Source organism: Humulus lupulus, chromosome X (assembly GCF_963169125.1).
Source record: "Humulus lupulus chromosome X, drHumLupu1.1, whole genome shotgun sequence".
NCBI classification, from domain to species: Eukaryota; Viridiplantae; Streptophyta; class Magnoliopsida; order Rosales; family Cannabaceae; genus Humulus; species Humulus lupulus.
The window spans coordinates 54,152,362-54,167,745 of record NC_084802.1 but is presented as its reverse complement, the minus strand read 5'-3'; the positions used below and the strand labels follow the sequence as shown (position 1 = coordinate 54,167,745).

General features: G+C 30.9%; 1 protein-coding gene across 5 annotated transcripts; it reads right to left on the bottom strand.

Moving 5' to 3' along the window:
• Window positions 1–7,221: 7,221 nt before the first annotated feature.
• LOC133807447 (transcription factor bHLH80) lies at window positions 7,222–15,096 on the bottom strand. 5 transcript variants are annotated; one of them, XR_009879369.1, is made up of 8 exons: window positions 14,333–15,096; window positions 14,097–14,228; window positions 13,911–13,976; window positions 11,747–11,815; window positions 11,472–11,529; window positions 10,138–10,185; window positions 7,812–7,953; window positions 7,222–7,513 (listed from the first exon to the last, which is right to left on the bottom strand). XR_009879369.1 is itself a non-coding variant. In XM_062245787.1 (6 exons), exons 1-5 carry the CDS (start codon window positions 14,813–14,815, stop codon window positions 11,482–11,484), a joined length of 798 nt encoding a protein of 265 aa, XP_062101771.1. In that variant the 5' UTR covers window positions 14,816–15,096; the 3' UTR covers window positions 7,222–7,513; window positions 11,472–11,481. The 5 variants fall into 5 exon arrangements, 2 of the variants coding, with proteins under 2 accessions (XP_062101771.1, XP_062101770.1); XR_009879371.1 differs by lacking the exon at window positions 7,812–7,953; XR_009879370.1 differs by lacking the exon at window positions 10,138–10,185.
• Window positions 15,097–15,384: the final 288 nt, after the last annotated feature.

Below are 15,384 nucleotides of genomic sequence, written 5' to 3'. Positions count from 1 at the left end.
AGCAGAATTATCGATGTCTTTCACGGTAGGTGACCAGAGCTCGCGGATGGACAGAAAGGCTTCGCCTCTCCTGTTTAGTATCCGGATTACTCTTCCAAGCAAGCACAATACGGAAACTCGTCGACTCTCCCGGACTCCCGAAGGATACCCCTCGGGGAGGCCCCTTCCAGGAGAGGCTCTTCGAGTGGTCTCCGCGGAAACAGTTCCGTGCCTCGCACAGAACAAAACCGAACGGTCGAGTCCGGGAGAAGGCATATTTGGAATGATATCCGTCTGACACAGGATCCCGCCTGACACGCCCGTCAGGTCAAAGCCGCACACATCCCAGCACGCCTAAGGGTACCTTTTCGCCTACTGTTCCGCTGACAACTTGGAAAAGACGGCTGACTTTGTGTGTTCCCCATACTTTCACGTAAATATACCCACATAGAGTCTTGTAGCCATGCTACTACAGTAATTGTATCTCCTATTTATGGCCGGTGTAATTAAGACTCATGGACGTAGAGAAAAACCCTAATCCGAAACCCTAGCTATAAAGACCCCTTCATTTTACAAGAAGAGAGAGGACGAACAAATCACATAGCAAAAACTCTACTAAAATCTCTCTAGCTTCATCTTCTTCAAGAGAACCCGAGAGAAACACTGTGAGTGTGTGAAGTTCTTGTGCACCAACCATCTTACTGTAACCTTTTCCAAGTATAATAACATCGACTCGTGGACTAGGGCTTGTTAACGCCTGAACCACGTAAAAACACTGTTTGTTTAGTTACATTTCAGCATTTCTACAGTTCTTATCTTTTTATCATTCTGTTAGTTATTCGTTTCCGAAAAACTCGGTAAACAGAACCCTAGCCTCCAACTCTCTAAGTTCTTGCAACAAAACCAAACTTATCATCACCATCACTTTGCCTTGCTTAGAATCAAGAAGAAGAGGAAAAAATGTAATGCTATGAACCTCAACCCATACCTTAGGATCCCTAGCCTTGGCCTCCTCTTCTTTCTCTTCTCCTTCATTTCTCCTGCACGTTTTTCTTCTCTCCTTCTCTCTCTAGAATTCGGCAGTCACCAAATGAACCAAGAGGTTTTCTTCCTTTTTCCTTTTATCTCCCATAGCCAAACCCTACCCTCCTAGTGGGAATGGGAAACTTTCCCAAATCAAATTTCTCATTCCTTGCCTAAAATCACCCCATTACTCTATCATTATTCAATTTTCATAAATTACAAAAATAATAAAAGGAATTGATATAGGATTAAAAAGGCAATCATCTCTTTATTTTCTCCATCACACCACCACCCTCACTCTCTCATTCTCTATACACGGCCAAAGGTGGCCTTTTCACACTACATTCCCAAATTTCCAACCTTCCATAGATAGGGACAAAGCCACTAATAGCTTACCCCTTTTATTATTTTCTTATTTTCTATTTTTATAATAACAATAAATAAATAAAAATAAAAATACAATATGCATAGAAAACTATTGCATGTTCACCATGCAATCATGCACATGCACACACACAATTACTCAAGTGCATCACTTGTGACCATGCACCTTGATACATACAACCAAAACTCATTTACTTACAAACTAAAATAAACAATTAACAAAAATATATTCACACAATTTCTACCAAACAATTCAAGCAATTAAAAATAATTTCCTGACACTTAACAATTAATAAAAAAATAAAGCACAAAATTAATTAAACCAAAAAAAATTTGGTGCGCTACATTTATATACATCTATATATATATATATGGAAATTTTTTGGGTAGCTATTGTTTTTAATCACTACCGATAGGTATTTTTAGTATTTTCTGTATATGGATAAGTTGTATTTTATTTTTTTTACATGACGGTTCATAATGTAGTTACAGGTTCAGGAAATTTTGGATAATTTAAGATGTCGAAATCAGGATTTAAATAGCCTATTGCATGTGCGTATAAATATTTAAACAAGCACGCGTGCAACAAGCTATTTGAATCTTGATTTCAACATCCTAAATTAGTCAGAATTTCCTAATAATTTGTGGGAGCTCTACTGTAACTACACTATACATCTTATGTAAAAATATTAGAGTTGCAACTTATTTATGTACCAAAAATATTAAAAATACTTATAAATAATGATTATTTTTAATAACTACTATAGTGGTATATATATATATATATATAAAAACACTGTTTTTTCGTTTAACTTTGAGAAGGTTTAATTATGATTTATTTGGTTTTAGTGGTATAACTCAAACTTTTATTTGATATATTTCTACTAAATTTATGTTATATTGTTTTTGAAACCAAGAATCATTTTAAATTATTTAAAATTTATTACTTTTAGAACGTGTCACATCTTGTAGAGTGATATTTTAAATTAGAGTGCTAAGAAAATTTTCTATTAGATTCTCATTTGCTTTCTCTTTTATAAGTGTATGACATGTGGACATAATTATTATTTTATATTGTAAAAATATTATAAATTAGAATACAAATGTTATTCATTAATAAAATAATGTGTGATATAGAATATATTTTCCAGTTCTCTAATTCAAAATACATTTAATTATAAAATATATTTTCACTGATGAATAAACCATGAAGATGTTTTTATCTATATCACTATAAGAAATTTAGGATTTTCAACATTGTTTCCACTAAAAATCATTGTTAGAAAGTTTTAATGAGCTTCTGAATTATTAAATTTCAATAATTAAGTTTTTGGTGATTAAATTCAAATATTTAATATTAATATTATTATTTTTGAATGCTTAAAGTTTAAAAAATAATAGAAATAATTTAATTGTGTTCGAATAATGTTTTTTAGAAATAAATTACAGAAAGTAATAGATTAGAAAATTATAAACTGTTGAAAATATTATTTTAAAAAATATATATTATAAATAGATAATCGAAATTATAAAATATCATATTTTAATATGTTGTTATAAATATATTGTATTTTTTAAATTTATCATAAATAATATTATCTATACAAGTGCTTTGTTTTTAATTTTACATTTATACACCTAGAATGCAAAGTATTTACAAAAATACATTCAACTAAATTATGTACATAAATATCGGTGTCACGTCAATATAGCATACCGAATTTTGAAGAAAAAAATTAGAAAATCTCGCTTCCTAAATTTTTTTTATTTTCTAAGTTGTAAAAAATTACACTTTTGTTTCTTACGATAGTGATAAGATACCAATTGGTCACTTTTTTTATCACAACCTTTATTTTTAGATCATATTATTTTAGTACATTTTGATTACCTCCAAAACTTATTTGTAGACATATTAAAATACCAATTAGTTATATTTAGGTAATATTATGGCATCTTATTATTTAAGATACATTTATTTCAGAAACTAATGAGTTGTCATATAGTATAACAAGTTACCATATAATTTATTAATAAATATTAATTTAGTATACTACACGGTAACTTTTAATAGACTTTTTTAGTCACTCATGTAATTTATATTCTTATTATTTAAGATATTTTTACTTTACCTTCAAGTCGATTTTAGAAACTAAATAGTTATCATATACTATAAAAAGTTACTCCTATACTTCCAAGTTACCGTGAATAGCTTATTAGAGCACTCATAATAGATGAGGTAAACTAGCTAATTTTTAAAAATATAAAGAAAAATAGTAAAAATGAGCTTTTAATGGATGAGTTAAATTTGAGCTATTTTACATATTTTTTACCTTAATGAATAGTATTACTCTACGTAGAGACAACTATTCATTGACTTAAAATTATTTTATTATTTTTTCTTTCTTTCTCTTTCTATATTAATTATATATCATTTTATTTTGTTTCTTTCTCTTTCTTTTTTTTAGTATTTTAATGAATAAACAAATATTTAAATGATGTAGAGAAAATATAGATAAGAAATAGAGAAGCTGATATATGATGTAATGTAAATGTTTGATATAAAATAGAAAAAGTAAGGTTTAAGTGATGTATTTGAAAAAAAATAGAGTAGAACATCAATTGGAAGTGATATTAGAAAATGATATTATTTAGTATATTGCATAGTTACTTTTAAAATCTACATTTTCGTTGCTATTAAAATCATTTAAGATACTAATTGGTTACCTTTTGATATATAACTAAATTTTTTAGTATGTCACAAATTTAAAGCAACCAACAAACATAGTGAATTACCAAAAAGTGTCTTCTGTTCTATTTAAAAGCTACCAAACAATATCCTAAATAATTTATTTTAAAAAAGTTACTTGAAATGTTTCTAAAATAGTTTTAAAGTTGTTTAAAATATCCTATGATATCTTTTAAATGTAAATTAAGAATACAAATTTTGGTATATTAAATTTTGATTAAGTTTAATAAGAATAAAATTTATGTACTTTTTGGTTAACAAAATATAAAAAAGAAACTAAAAATTTGTTTTTTATTCTGGTCATCTTCATTGGCGACGGCGAAAAAACATACGCTTCCCAATTCTCACATATCAAAATGACCACCTTGAAGAGTATGTCTTGATGGTATCACTCTTGAGCCCAACCAACTAGCGGTGTGATCGGAAAAGATTTTAAAAATTAAGGAAAAAAGAGAAAGATATAAAGTTGTAAAAAAAAAACAAAAACCAAAAAGTGAAAAAGACGGTACACCAAAAATGGTAATAAAGTAAATTAAATAAGGCATGGTATTTTTGTAATTAAGTTACAAAAAATGGTGCCAAGTGTAAAAAAAATGTTATAGTTTATTTGATTTATTTGGTTTTATTGTTACGAAAATATTTTTTACGGTTTATATTCTTTTTAGAAAAACTGTTATTCACTATATTATTAAGTACATAATATATTATGGAAAATATTTATAAACAGACACAAAATAGACCAAAACAAGAATGGCACAATAATTGTAGAGTAATGAAGTTAGTGCAGGTGTTTGGGCAGTTGTTGTAGAGTAGAAAATTACTAACATTTTTATTATTATTGAAGATTAATAGCTTAGAACACTTTGAACAAATGGACTCTTTTAGATACTCTTGTAATCTCACACACTTTGACTATTTTCTCACTTGCACTTTTGGCACTGATTACACTTGCATTTATAAGTTACAAATGAAACATCAAAATCTTTATAAAATTTTCTAACTTTCTAATTTATTTAACTACTTTTTACTTTTCTCTAAATGATTCTATAACTTTCTGTATATTGTCTAATTAATTGTATATTGTCTAATTAATTCTAAGTTTATTCAAGAATTTTCTAGAATATTCTAGACACAATAATAACTTCTACGTTTCTTCAAGAATTTTCTAAAATGTTCTATATTCTTCCTATTATATTCTAAAATATTTTATAATTATAAAGTATTCTAGATACAGTAATAAGTTTTAATAATTCTCTTCTAATTTTAGTTCTTTTATATATTTATATAAATTAAACTAGATTTTTAGTAGAAGATTCTATTATTGATTTTTTGTTGGAGCTTTTGAACATTGTAAAGGCTAAATATGCGTACATTCATCTTCTTGTTGGAAGAATTATATTTGAACTATGTCATAATTACCATTAAATTGCAATTGCATTTTCCCATTAAAATAAACTCCTCTAAATTCATATTTTCATTACCTTTTATCATATATATTTTAATTTTCCAACAAAAAATATATATAACAAAGTGCCCCAATAAAAAAAATGCGATTTAAGATCATGTGTTATGGAGAGTAATTGTGTGCAATGTTGGAAAAAATAGTGTTAGTGTGTAACACTATTTTAAAGTAACATTTTGATGCATAATTTTTATTGAGAATCACTTGTTATTAGTGAAATGTTTTTGGAAATTTGTATTCTCCTTCACGAGTACATAAAAAATCAAGTATTTATATATTCAAAATAGTTATAGAGTAAATGATAAATTGTCACATAAAGTAGGCAAAATAATAAGAAAAATAATGGGATTTGTGTTCGTCTCACATAGAAATTTGAACACCTGTTTAAAAAGCTATACATAGAGTTTCATATTCTTAACTTGGTAAGCTGATAAGCAATGAGGTCCTATTTTGCATGCACAGGGATGCAAATTATTGTGAGTTGACCAAAAATGTTTGTGACTTGTGTGCGCTAGCCCGCGTCCTGCATTGGACTTCTTTTGCAAACCAGAATTTATTTTTCCTTCCAAATATGACAAGAATATTCTAGAACACTCTAGGGATGAATCTTAGAGATCTCATCCTTTCCTTACACAAAAATTACTTCAATTTTAGGCAGATACCTGAAATTGACTTTTTAGGCAGATATTCAATTTTATTTGCTTAATTCTCAAGAACTTGGTCATTCTTGAAGGCTATAAATAGTGGACTTCCCCTCATTGTTTGACACGCCATTCAAAAATTCTCTCTCAATTTTCGAAAAATTCTCTCTTAATCAATGGTTTATAGTTGAAGCTCTCTAAGTTCATACATCTAATGTCAGTTCGTTAGGAGTAGAATCGAGGCGCTTAGCTGTTGATCATAAATCATTTTATCTTAGGAGACAAACGTTGTTAGCAATCCTCTAGCTTCTAGTAAGAGGCATAATTGTTTTAAAGAGATAGTGTGATACACTAGAGTCAGTTCGACACAAAAGCATTATTTACAATACATGTGCTTTATATTATCTTCCCTCCATCTCCACTTCTCACAACATATGTTTATGTTAATTATTTTATATCACTATCACATGTTATTTATTTTCTTTATAAACAACATCACACGCGTAATTTTCTAACATGCAACTGCAGGCAATTCTAGAGGAAGCAAGGCGTTACAGGCGCCCCTAATATAGGAAGAACATCCCCGTTGTATTTCAACTCTTATTTTAGCTAATGCTACATTTCTCATTAATATATGAATTGTATCCTTTAAAATATATATACATCATCTTTTTTTTTTTTTTTAAATACTATCAATACATTCTTACAAATATGTATATATGAAAAAAAATGAGCTTTCATACTATTTGCAACTGTTGATAATTTAGATCAAGTTACCTATTAAAATAAATAAAAAATTCCCGAGTTTTCAAAAAGAAAAATTGTACCTACCAATAACAAATTATAGAGACACCAATGATTCCTAACACCCCTTAACATGGATTCCACATATTTTAATTTAAAATAGAATATGTGAGACATACTCAATTGCACATATCAATACAAATGTTGTTTGTATACACCTACCCTATAGCAATGCTCAATCATAAAATCTTCAAACATATTATGATAACTAATATCCCTTTACAAAACAGTTCACATTTTGAAAAATAATATACTTACAGTAGGTATTTGCTTGAATAAAAATGACTTTCTAATGCTTACTCGAAAACAAAAAGTTAAACGAAAATACATATAACTATCATACCTATTTAATTGTATTTCCAGTTAAAAAATTAAAAACAACTAATTAGTGTTATTTCTATGAGTTAAATGATGTCGTGGAGTTATATTTGTTTCAATATTCCTTCATTATATGGTTGGAAACAAATGATCTTCCTGCAAATAAAAAAACTTCAATAACAATGGATAAATCTCATAATTAATTAATTGTTAACTCTAATTCTCATCATAAAGAATGTAGGCATTTAAAAATATATAAATTCTTATATTATCTGGTATGCACAACTGCTAACCAAGAACTAACGTAGTGAACTATGAGAAATTAAATAAAAAAAGTAAATAGAAATGTCATTCAAAAAAAAAAAGCTAATCATTCTAATCATGAATGCGATCAGGCTAATCACACTATTATAAATATACATATAATGTACATAAATTTATATATTTTACTCACCCTTTATGGCTCATCGTGAATGCGATGACGCACATGCAAGATAACAAAAGATTTCCAGACATAAATAATCGTCTCAATTGCTCGATGAATCTCATCGATCAATAACAATTTGCAATTGACGCGAATAAGAACTACAGAATACCTGGAAATAACATAAGTGCTTAATTATTTGTTATTCTATTTCTATGTATTGTCCAACATATGGAGTGGATCTGAGTTTATAATTTAGTGGTAGTAGAAGCGGCTACTAGAAAGCTGAAATAAGTAAATTTAGTACGGATATCAAAACAGCTAAATTTTTCATTTATATTATATTATATTATATATAATTATAGGGAGATTCTTAGTAGGGCCATCACTTTATAAGTAAAGGTAAATCTATTTCGAAATTTAGATAAATTATAACTAATTTTTTATATGACTATGTATATTAGAGTTAGAGTTACAACAAGTATCCCGCTAATTTTTTAAAAAAATTAAATAATTTTTCATATAAAAAACATAATTCAAAATAGTAAGTTGCACCTATTTAAAAAAGATAGTTTAAACTCTATTTTCTAAAATAGACACCATAAGGGCCTGTTCGGGGAACTTTTTTTAAATAATTTTCTATTTAAATCATTAAAAATATGATAACAAAAATAAGAAACATGTTTAGTAAAACATTTTTACTTTTATTTTCTTAAAATTTTAATTAAAATTTCTAAAATTTTGAAAACAACATTTTATCACTTTTAAAATTTAACAAATGATCTCCTCCATTGCCGATTGATCACCAGGCCTGGAATTCTCAACCTGATCTCCTCCTCCATCGCCGATTTTTCCTCTTAAGGGGGTCGAACGTCGTCGCTCTGGCGTAGCCTTTCGCAAGCTCGGCGTCGCAGTTGTCTTAGTCTTGCTAATCGGAAGCGAGAAGGCTTCCCCTTGGAACGAAACCGATAAACTCCTAGTCGAAGTGACCAAAAGCTTAGTGGCCGCTGAGACTTCCGTAGCGGCATTGCCTTGCCTGGTGGATTCCGGGAGAGGAGTCGTGGGGCGGGCCGTCGTCCCGGGACACCGCCGGTCCACTGATTGGGCCCGCTTCGGCGCCGAAGAGTTCATCGGGGTTGCAACCAACGTGGAATTGGTGGAGCGTGAGAGCAAGGGAGAAGGACATCTCCGAGAAGAGGAAGAGGACGATGTGGTTGAATTTGAAGTAGAGGAAGAAGAAGGTGAAGGAGACATGTACCTGGAAGAGACTTGTCTACCTCTGGGTTTTTTGGGAAGAATGCCATTATTTTTCTCTGAAGGCAAGAGAGGTGGTCTCGATGGGTTCTGGAGATGGGTTTGGTGGTCTTGTTGTTGACAAAGAGAAGAAGATGTCTTTAGGTTTGGAGGGTTAGTTGAAGCTGCTTCTGAAATGGCTGCCACCATCATAGGCCCTCTCTAATTCGAAACACTGCTATCCTCACATTGCCCTCTCGAAGAAGATGTAGAAGAAGAAAGAACAAGAAGACGACGCAAAAACACAGGGTTTTTCACTTTTCAGCTAGAGAAGAAAACTCACAGAGCTCCCTTCTCCTCCATAAGCACAAGAATGAAGAAACCCACAAACTAGATTCAAGAAATTGAAGCAGAATGCCAAATCTTGAAGTGGGTTTTCAGCTGATTCTGAATTTTCTGGGTTGTGAGAGAGAGAGAGTAGGTGAAGCCTGTGATTTGTGAGAGCGTATAAGAGAGTGTAAGTGTAGTCTCTCAAGTCAGAAGTTGGGGCTTTTGGGTTCTGGTGTTTTTTTTTTTTTGTGATTCTTTGTAAAAATAAAGAAAGAAAATTTACTAAACATGTTTTTTATTTTTTTAAATAAAAAAAATAAAAATAAAAGTTAACAAACACATTTTTATTTTTATTTTAAAAAACAGAAAACAAAAATGGTTATCAAACACATTTTTATTTTATAAAAAAAAAAAACATAAAACAAAAATATATTTTTATTTTTGAGTATAAAAAATTTAAAAACAAAAATTTTACCAAAAGCAACCTAAATTATTCGAAATTTCATGAATACCGGTAGAAATATCTGCTACAATGTACACTATTGTGTAAAAAATTTAGGTTATAATTTTTCCACTTGAAAACAGATTTTCCTTACCTAAGAATTTCCCTATAATTAAATAGGTCTATATTGCTTTCAGCCTGAAAATATTGTATGAATAACGAAAGAGCCAAGTGGTAAATGCAACTATTATATAAGAACTTGATGGAATATAAGTTGATGCAAAAATGCCATGTATTCCTTCGTACGAAGGGCATAGCTATGTATCTTTAACAATTTTTATGTACACTTACCGACAGATAAAGTTGTACTCAATAGATTGTCAAGACTATGGACAATATCTGCAATGAATTCAGAAACTTTATAATCTAGCTCAGATATATTTATATATATATATGTATACATTGTATACGAAATGAAAGTGCATCAGTGTTCATCATATTGCAACGGTTATACGTAATACTGTACAAAGGTCATTTCTATTCTTTGATTAAACCATGAATGTGTTTGAGAAATTCGGAAAAACTATAGCCAAACTCACAATCAAGCCAAATAATTCAAACAAGAAAATAAATTGCGCAAGTTAGATTTATATAGAAAAGAATTTACAAAATTAAATACATAACCATTGGTGTAATATCCATTATGCCATGAAAAATTGTATTTTTTTTTTTTTTTTGAAAAGATGAAAAATTGTATTTGAAACCTCAGTTTTGGCAATAAAATTGCACGATCTATTCATAGACATTGATAGATAGCACATGAAAATATCAGGAGCAGAAGTTAGGCAATGCAAATAAAAGTACTTGTTTAAATCAATTGAAGAAAAAAAAAGTAAACACCAGCTTTTAAAACATAGAACTAGGAGTTTTATCATACGAAATAATGGATGCTATATTACACGTCGAACAAACATCATCAATTGTTTGAAATGATGAATATAATTACGACACCTCTCTATGAAATCTTCTGCCTATTTATGAATTATTTTATTTAGTTTTCACACAAAACGAGACTAATAATATTAATGATAACTATGCAAAAAAGCTGCAAACGATAATTAGAGGACAAGATGTTCTCAAAATTTACAAAACAAAACTCCAATTTTTATGCAAATCTGAAAGTAGTAGACTTCTGAAATGTTTCGCATCAACAGTAGACTTCTGCCTATACGATAATTTGCATTATGGTATATATTCAAATATATAACATATTTGGAAGTGAAAAATAACTACTGCATAAAGAGTAACCAGAAACAACAGGTATTCAAATTTCAGAAAAGTTTCTATTGATTTATGTAGCTCCACAGATACTTTTCAATGAATAAAATAGCCCAAATACATGGCAGAGAATGTGAATAATGAATTATATATAACAGTACTCTCTCCAATCTACACATACGTACTACGCAATCATTCAGCAGGATGAAGCGAATTTATATCCTAATGATGGACCATATACTCTCACACATAATGGAGAAGAATACTGCAATGAGAGTACTATAAATCTCTAAATTACAAGGTGGATCTTCAGAATTAGCATTATCAAAATACCACCATGATGAAACTTTAGTGAAATCTCATAATCTAATAATTACACTAAACAGTACAAAGGTAGTTTTCATTACCTTCTGCTGGTTATTCTTTGTTTTTGCATTTGCATCTCAATTGATGTTCAGAGAGTTCCTGTCATTTTCAGAGTTTGCAAATATGTAAAAATATTGTTTCTATTAATTACATCAACTTCAAACATGAAACTTCTAAGAATATGTTAATTTCCTACCTTAAATCACTGTAGATATGTAATGGTGTCCAAAATAGATTAAAATTCAATTATATAATTGCTTAAAAAAATGGATTTCAAACTTCCAAACATTTTCATTTAGCAAAAGTCAGATGATACCTGAATTTGCTTTTGGAGGCATTTTACATACTCCACTGCTTCTTCTAACATATCAGCAGTATTTGTTTGCTGTCAGCAAAAAGTGACAAAAAAAATTAAAAATTTAAGTAAGCTGTTAAGACTAAATTTTAGAGTATTCAAGAAAATTTATGAGGATTTATTATCAAACACGATCATCACTGATATTCTTAATATATCTGAACAGAATTTGAACAAAAAAAATGAGTCGCGGTAAGAAGTTGATACTAATTCAAATAAGTATCAAAAGTTCACAAGCACTGTCAATGCAAAATGTGATTTTACGTATGCAGAAAAGGTTTTATTCCTATAGGCAGGGGTTTCATCCCCATAATGGAATCAGATTAGAAAAGCACAGTCAAGAAGGGAAACAAAATAAGCTTTGCACATTGCAAGAAATACTGGGACAAACCCATCCATAGAATGATTCCCGTGAAGCCGTCGGAAGGATTTTACTTCAGTAATGGGCAGTTTAAAAACACTAAAAGGTACGAGTGAGCAATATCTAAAGAGTACATATGAGGGTTGCTCGGTAAGAGAGAGCTAAGCCTTAGCCCTGTTGTCTTGTACTCTTATTTAATGGCCTTCTTGTCAAAAAAAAAAAAAACTGTTACATGCCTATCTTCATCTCACCACTTTTGCTACGAGTTTATGACTTGTAAAATTCTTGCTTTACTAATTTAAAACCCTAAAGCTCTATCATTAAGTACTAAAAAAATTAAAACCCTCAAATAATGTAAAGATATGCTCATTAATCTATCTGCATTTCTTGCCCCAACTTCACATGTAATACATGCTTCTGAAGAACACTAGATTTTGTTTTCACCTGTTAAGTATTCTTAATATTTACATAATAATATACTTGGTGAATCCATATATAAAATGAACATTTTCCATACTGAGGTTCACATTTTCTAATAACAAGTGTCTTGGGAGAAATATGTATTTATATTCTAGTATGAAGTATTTTTTTTTTCAACAGAAAAAGAAAAACTTGATTAAACTGCTTCTGTGTCATCCTATATGGTAGGACTTGGAAGGGTAGCAAACGGAGAACAAGAGTTGTCAATGATTTTTTTAAAAAAATTAACTGACCAAGGTATAAATCTTTTCAATTTGATTAATTAATAGAAATAAAATAGATGACATTTTAAATTCACGTGCACATCCAAAGTTAACAAAAAAAAAGTAGAGGACAAAATGTGCAAGAGTTTGTATAATTATTAATCAAGCAACTTGCCAAGATCAAATATAAATATATCTATAAATAAATATATATATATTTATTAATGTTTGTATGATAACCAAATCAACAACCCGATAAACCTTAGAAAAATAACAAAAAGAAATAATACGGGCTAGAAGAAAATTTGTAAAATTAAAAGGTGGATACATAAATTAGGCTTAGGAACAAACTAATTAAGACTACATGTTATAGTTATGAGTTATATGATGAGTTCGTAAAGACATCATCTATTCATCGTCTTCAGAAAACGTAACTTTTACATAAAGGTGGAATTCTTTTAAGAACAGGGTAAATGTAATTCAAATAAGGCAAAGGCTGCGAGCTGCAGGCTACCTACAAACTACATACTTATCTTGACCATTTTCTCAAGCTCCGTTCCCCAGACTAGTCCTACATTACTAGTTGGTTGCGTTAATCTTTAAAGAAATCGGACAACTCTTAAATAAATAATATCTTTTACCAAGTGGAGAGTGATCAAAGACTTGAAATCTTAACAGATGAAAGAAAGGTACTGTTAACGAAAATGAAAAAGTTGATTGAACTGTGAAAAAAGCTCAAGTACACACTTATTCAACAGAATTTGAATAATGACATAAAAACTATTGGCGTTAAGTTCTCTAAGATGATGATAATGATAGCCTCACTAGAGTGTACGGATAAAAGATTTGTACTACAGTTTACTAACGGAATTACAAAGTATGTAAAACCCCACTACTATATATAATAATTATCATCAGATATTTTCTCAAATAGGATTAATCAGCACCTGTAAACCGTATTTATAAAAATAAATAAATAAATAAAATCTCCCATCTCAAGATCTTCGGACAACGAAATGAAAATAGGGGAAGAAAACAAAAAGTACCATAAAATGATGCCTAGAACTAACTATACACTCACCTTATCCATATTCGGCACAAGCTCCTGAAGTTTTCGGATACGGTCACTGATTCGAGTCCTCCGAACCTATTTAATAAAGAAATTTTTATAGAAAACTAAGCAAAAACATTAAAGAATAAACACAAAACCTTTTCCTTATTTATTTATTTAAACAAAGAATTCAAAATAGAAAATAAAAAATCTAACCCTTTCAGCAATGCTCCGTGGATGAGTAGCGCAACCACGCTTAGCCCTAACCCGTAAAGGAACTGAGTCCTCCAAGAACTTTTCCATCTCCATATCTAGCAAACCAGAAACATGTCCACCTTGCTCCAGTTTCTACGAACCAAAACAGAAAAGAATAGAAGCAAAATTATTTAATTTAATTTTTGATCGATACAGCTACAAAAGAGAAGCTATTGGAATCAAATTGTGGTACTCACAATGGGAGAAGACGACATGCTCCCTGAGAAGTTCCGTGCAGTTTCGACCTCTATCGCCCGCTTTCCACTGCCAGTTGGAGAGACGACATTCACGTTAGTCGACGACGACATGTCGAAACTTGCCGGCATCGCGAAATTCGAGAAGAATCCATCGGAAACATGACCAGAACTCCCGAGAAAATCTGCGGGAGAGCTGTTCTGCCGTAGAAACCCGGAAGCTTCATCGGCGAAGGAGCACGGATCTTCGGAAGAACCAAAGGGAACGGATCCTGTTGCGGTGGCCGGCGGCGAAGAGTGTTCAGTGAGGAGTTGTGTCAAACACTGAGTAGGCTTTAATAACTGGTCCTCTTCTTCGTCCTCCAGCAACGCCTCCAACCAGGTCGCCGGAGCCGACCTGAACCGAGTGAGTCCACCTCGACTCACTCCACCACCTCCGCCGCCGCCGCCGACGCTACTACTGCTATGGCCAGATGTCGGTTGCATCTGTTTAAAAAAAGAATGAGTAACCGGTTCTGGTTCAGTAGTTTTTCGAGTTTGGATTTCGGTCTTCAGTAGAAGGTTAATAAATAAATTAATAATAATGTTTTTATATATTCTTCTTCTTCTTCTTCTTCTTCTTCTTCTTCTTCAGGGGTGGGGAGAGCAATAAAACTCATACGGTTTTCCTTTCTTTCTGTTTTTCGCTCTGTGTGCACCGGGAGGTTTTGGGTTTGGCAAAAGGAAAATGAAATTTAATCAACTGCGGTGGGTACTAATTTATGAAAGCTGTTCTTCTAATTTGAACGGTTTGATCTCTCTACTTATTGTTGTACAGGATAATGTATAGGTTGATAGTGTGAGGTGTACATACGCCTGTGAAATAGGGTAACATATACGGTCCTACAGTCCGTGTGAGGCTGGTGAGCTTCAACGTCATCGTTTTCTGGAATTGCCTTTCCCATCACTAACCGCAGAACAAGCCCCAGAGAATTGAAGTGTAGGTCACGCGCCCATTTAGATTAAGAGGGGTAATGGGGAGCGCGTGGATGAGTTAGTGTTAGTGTTAGTTTTTT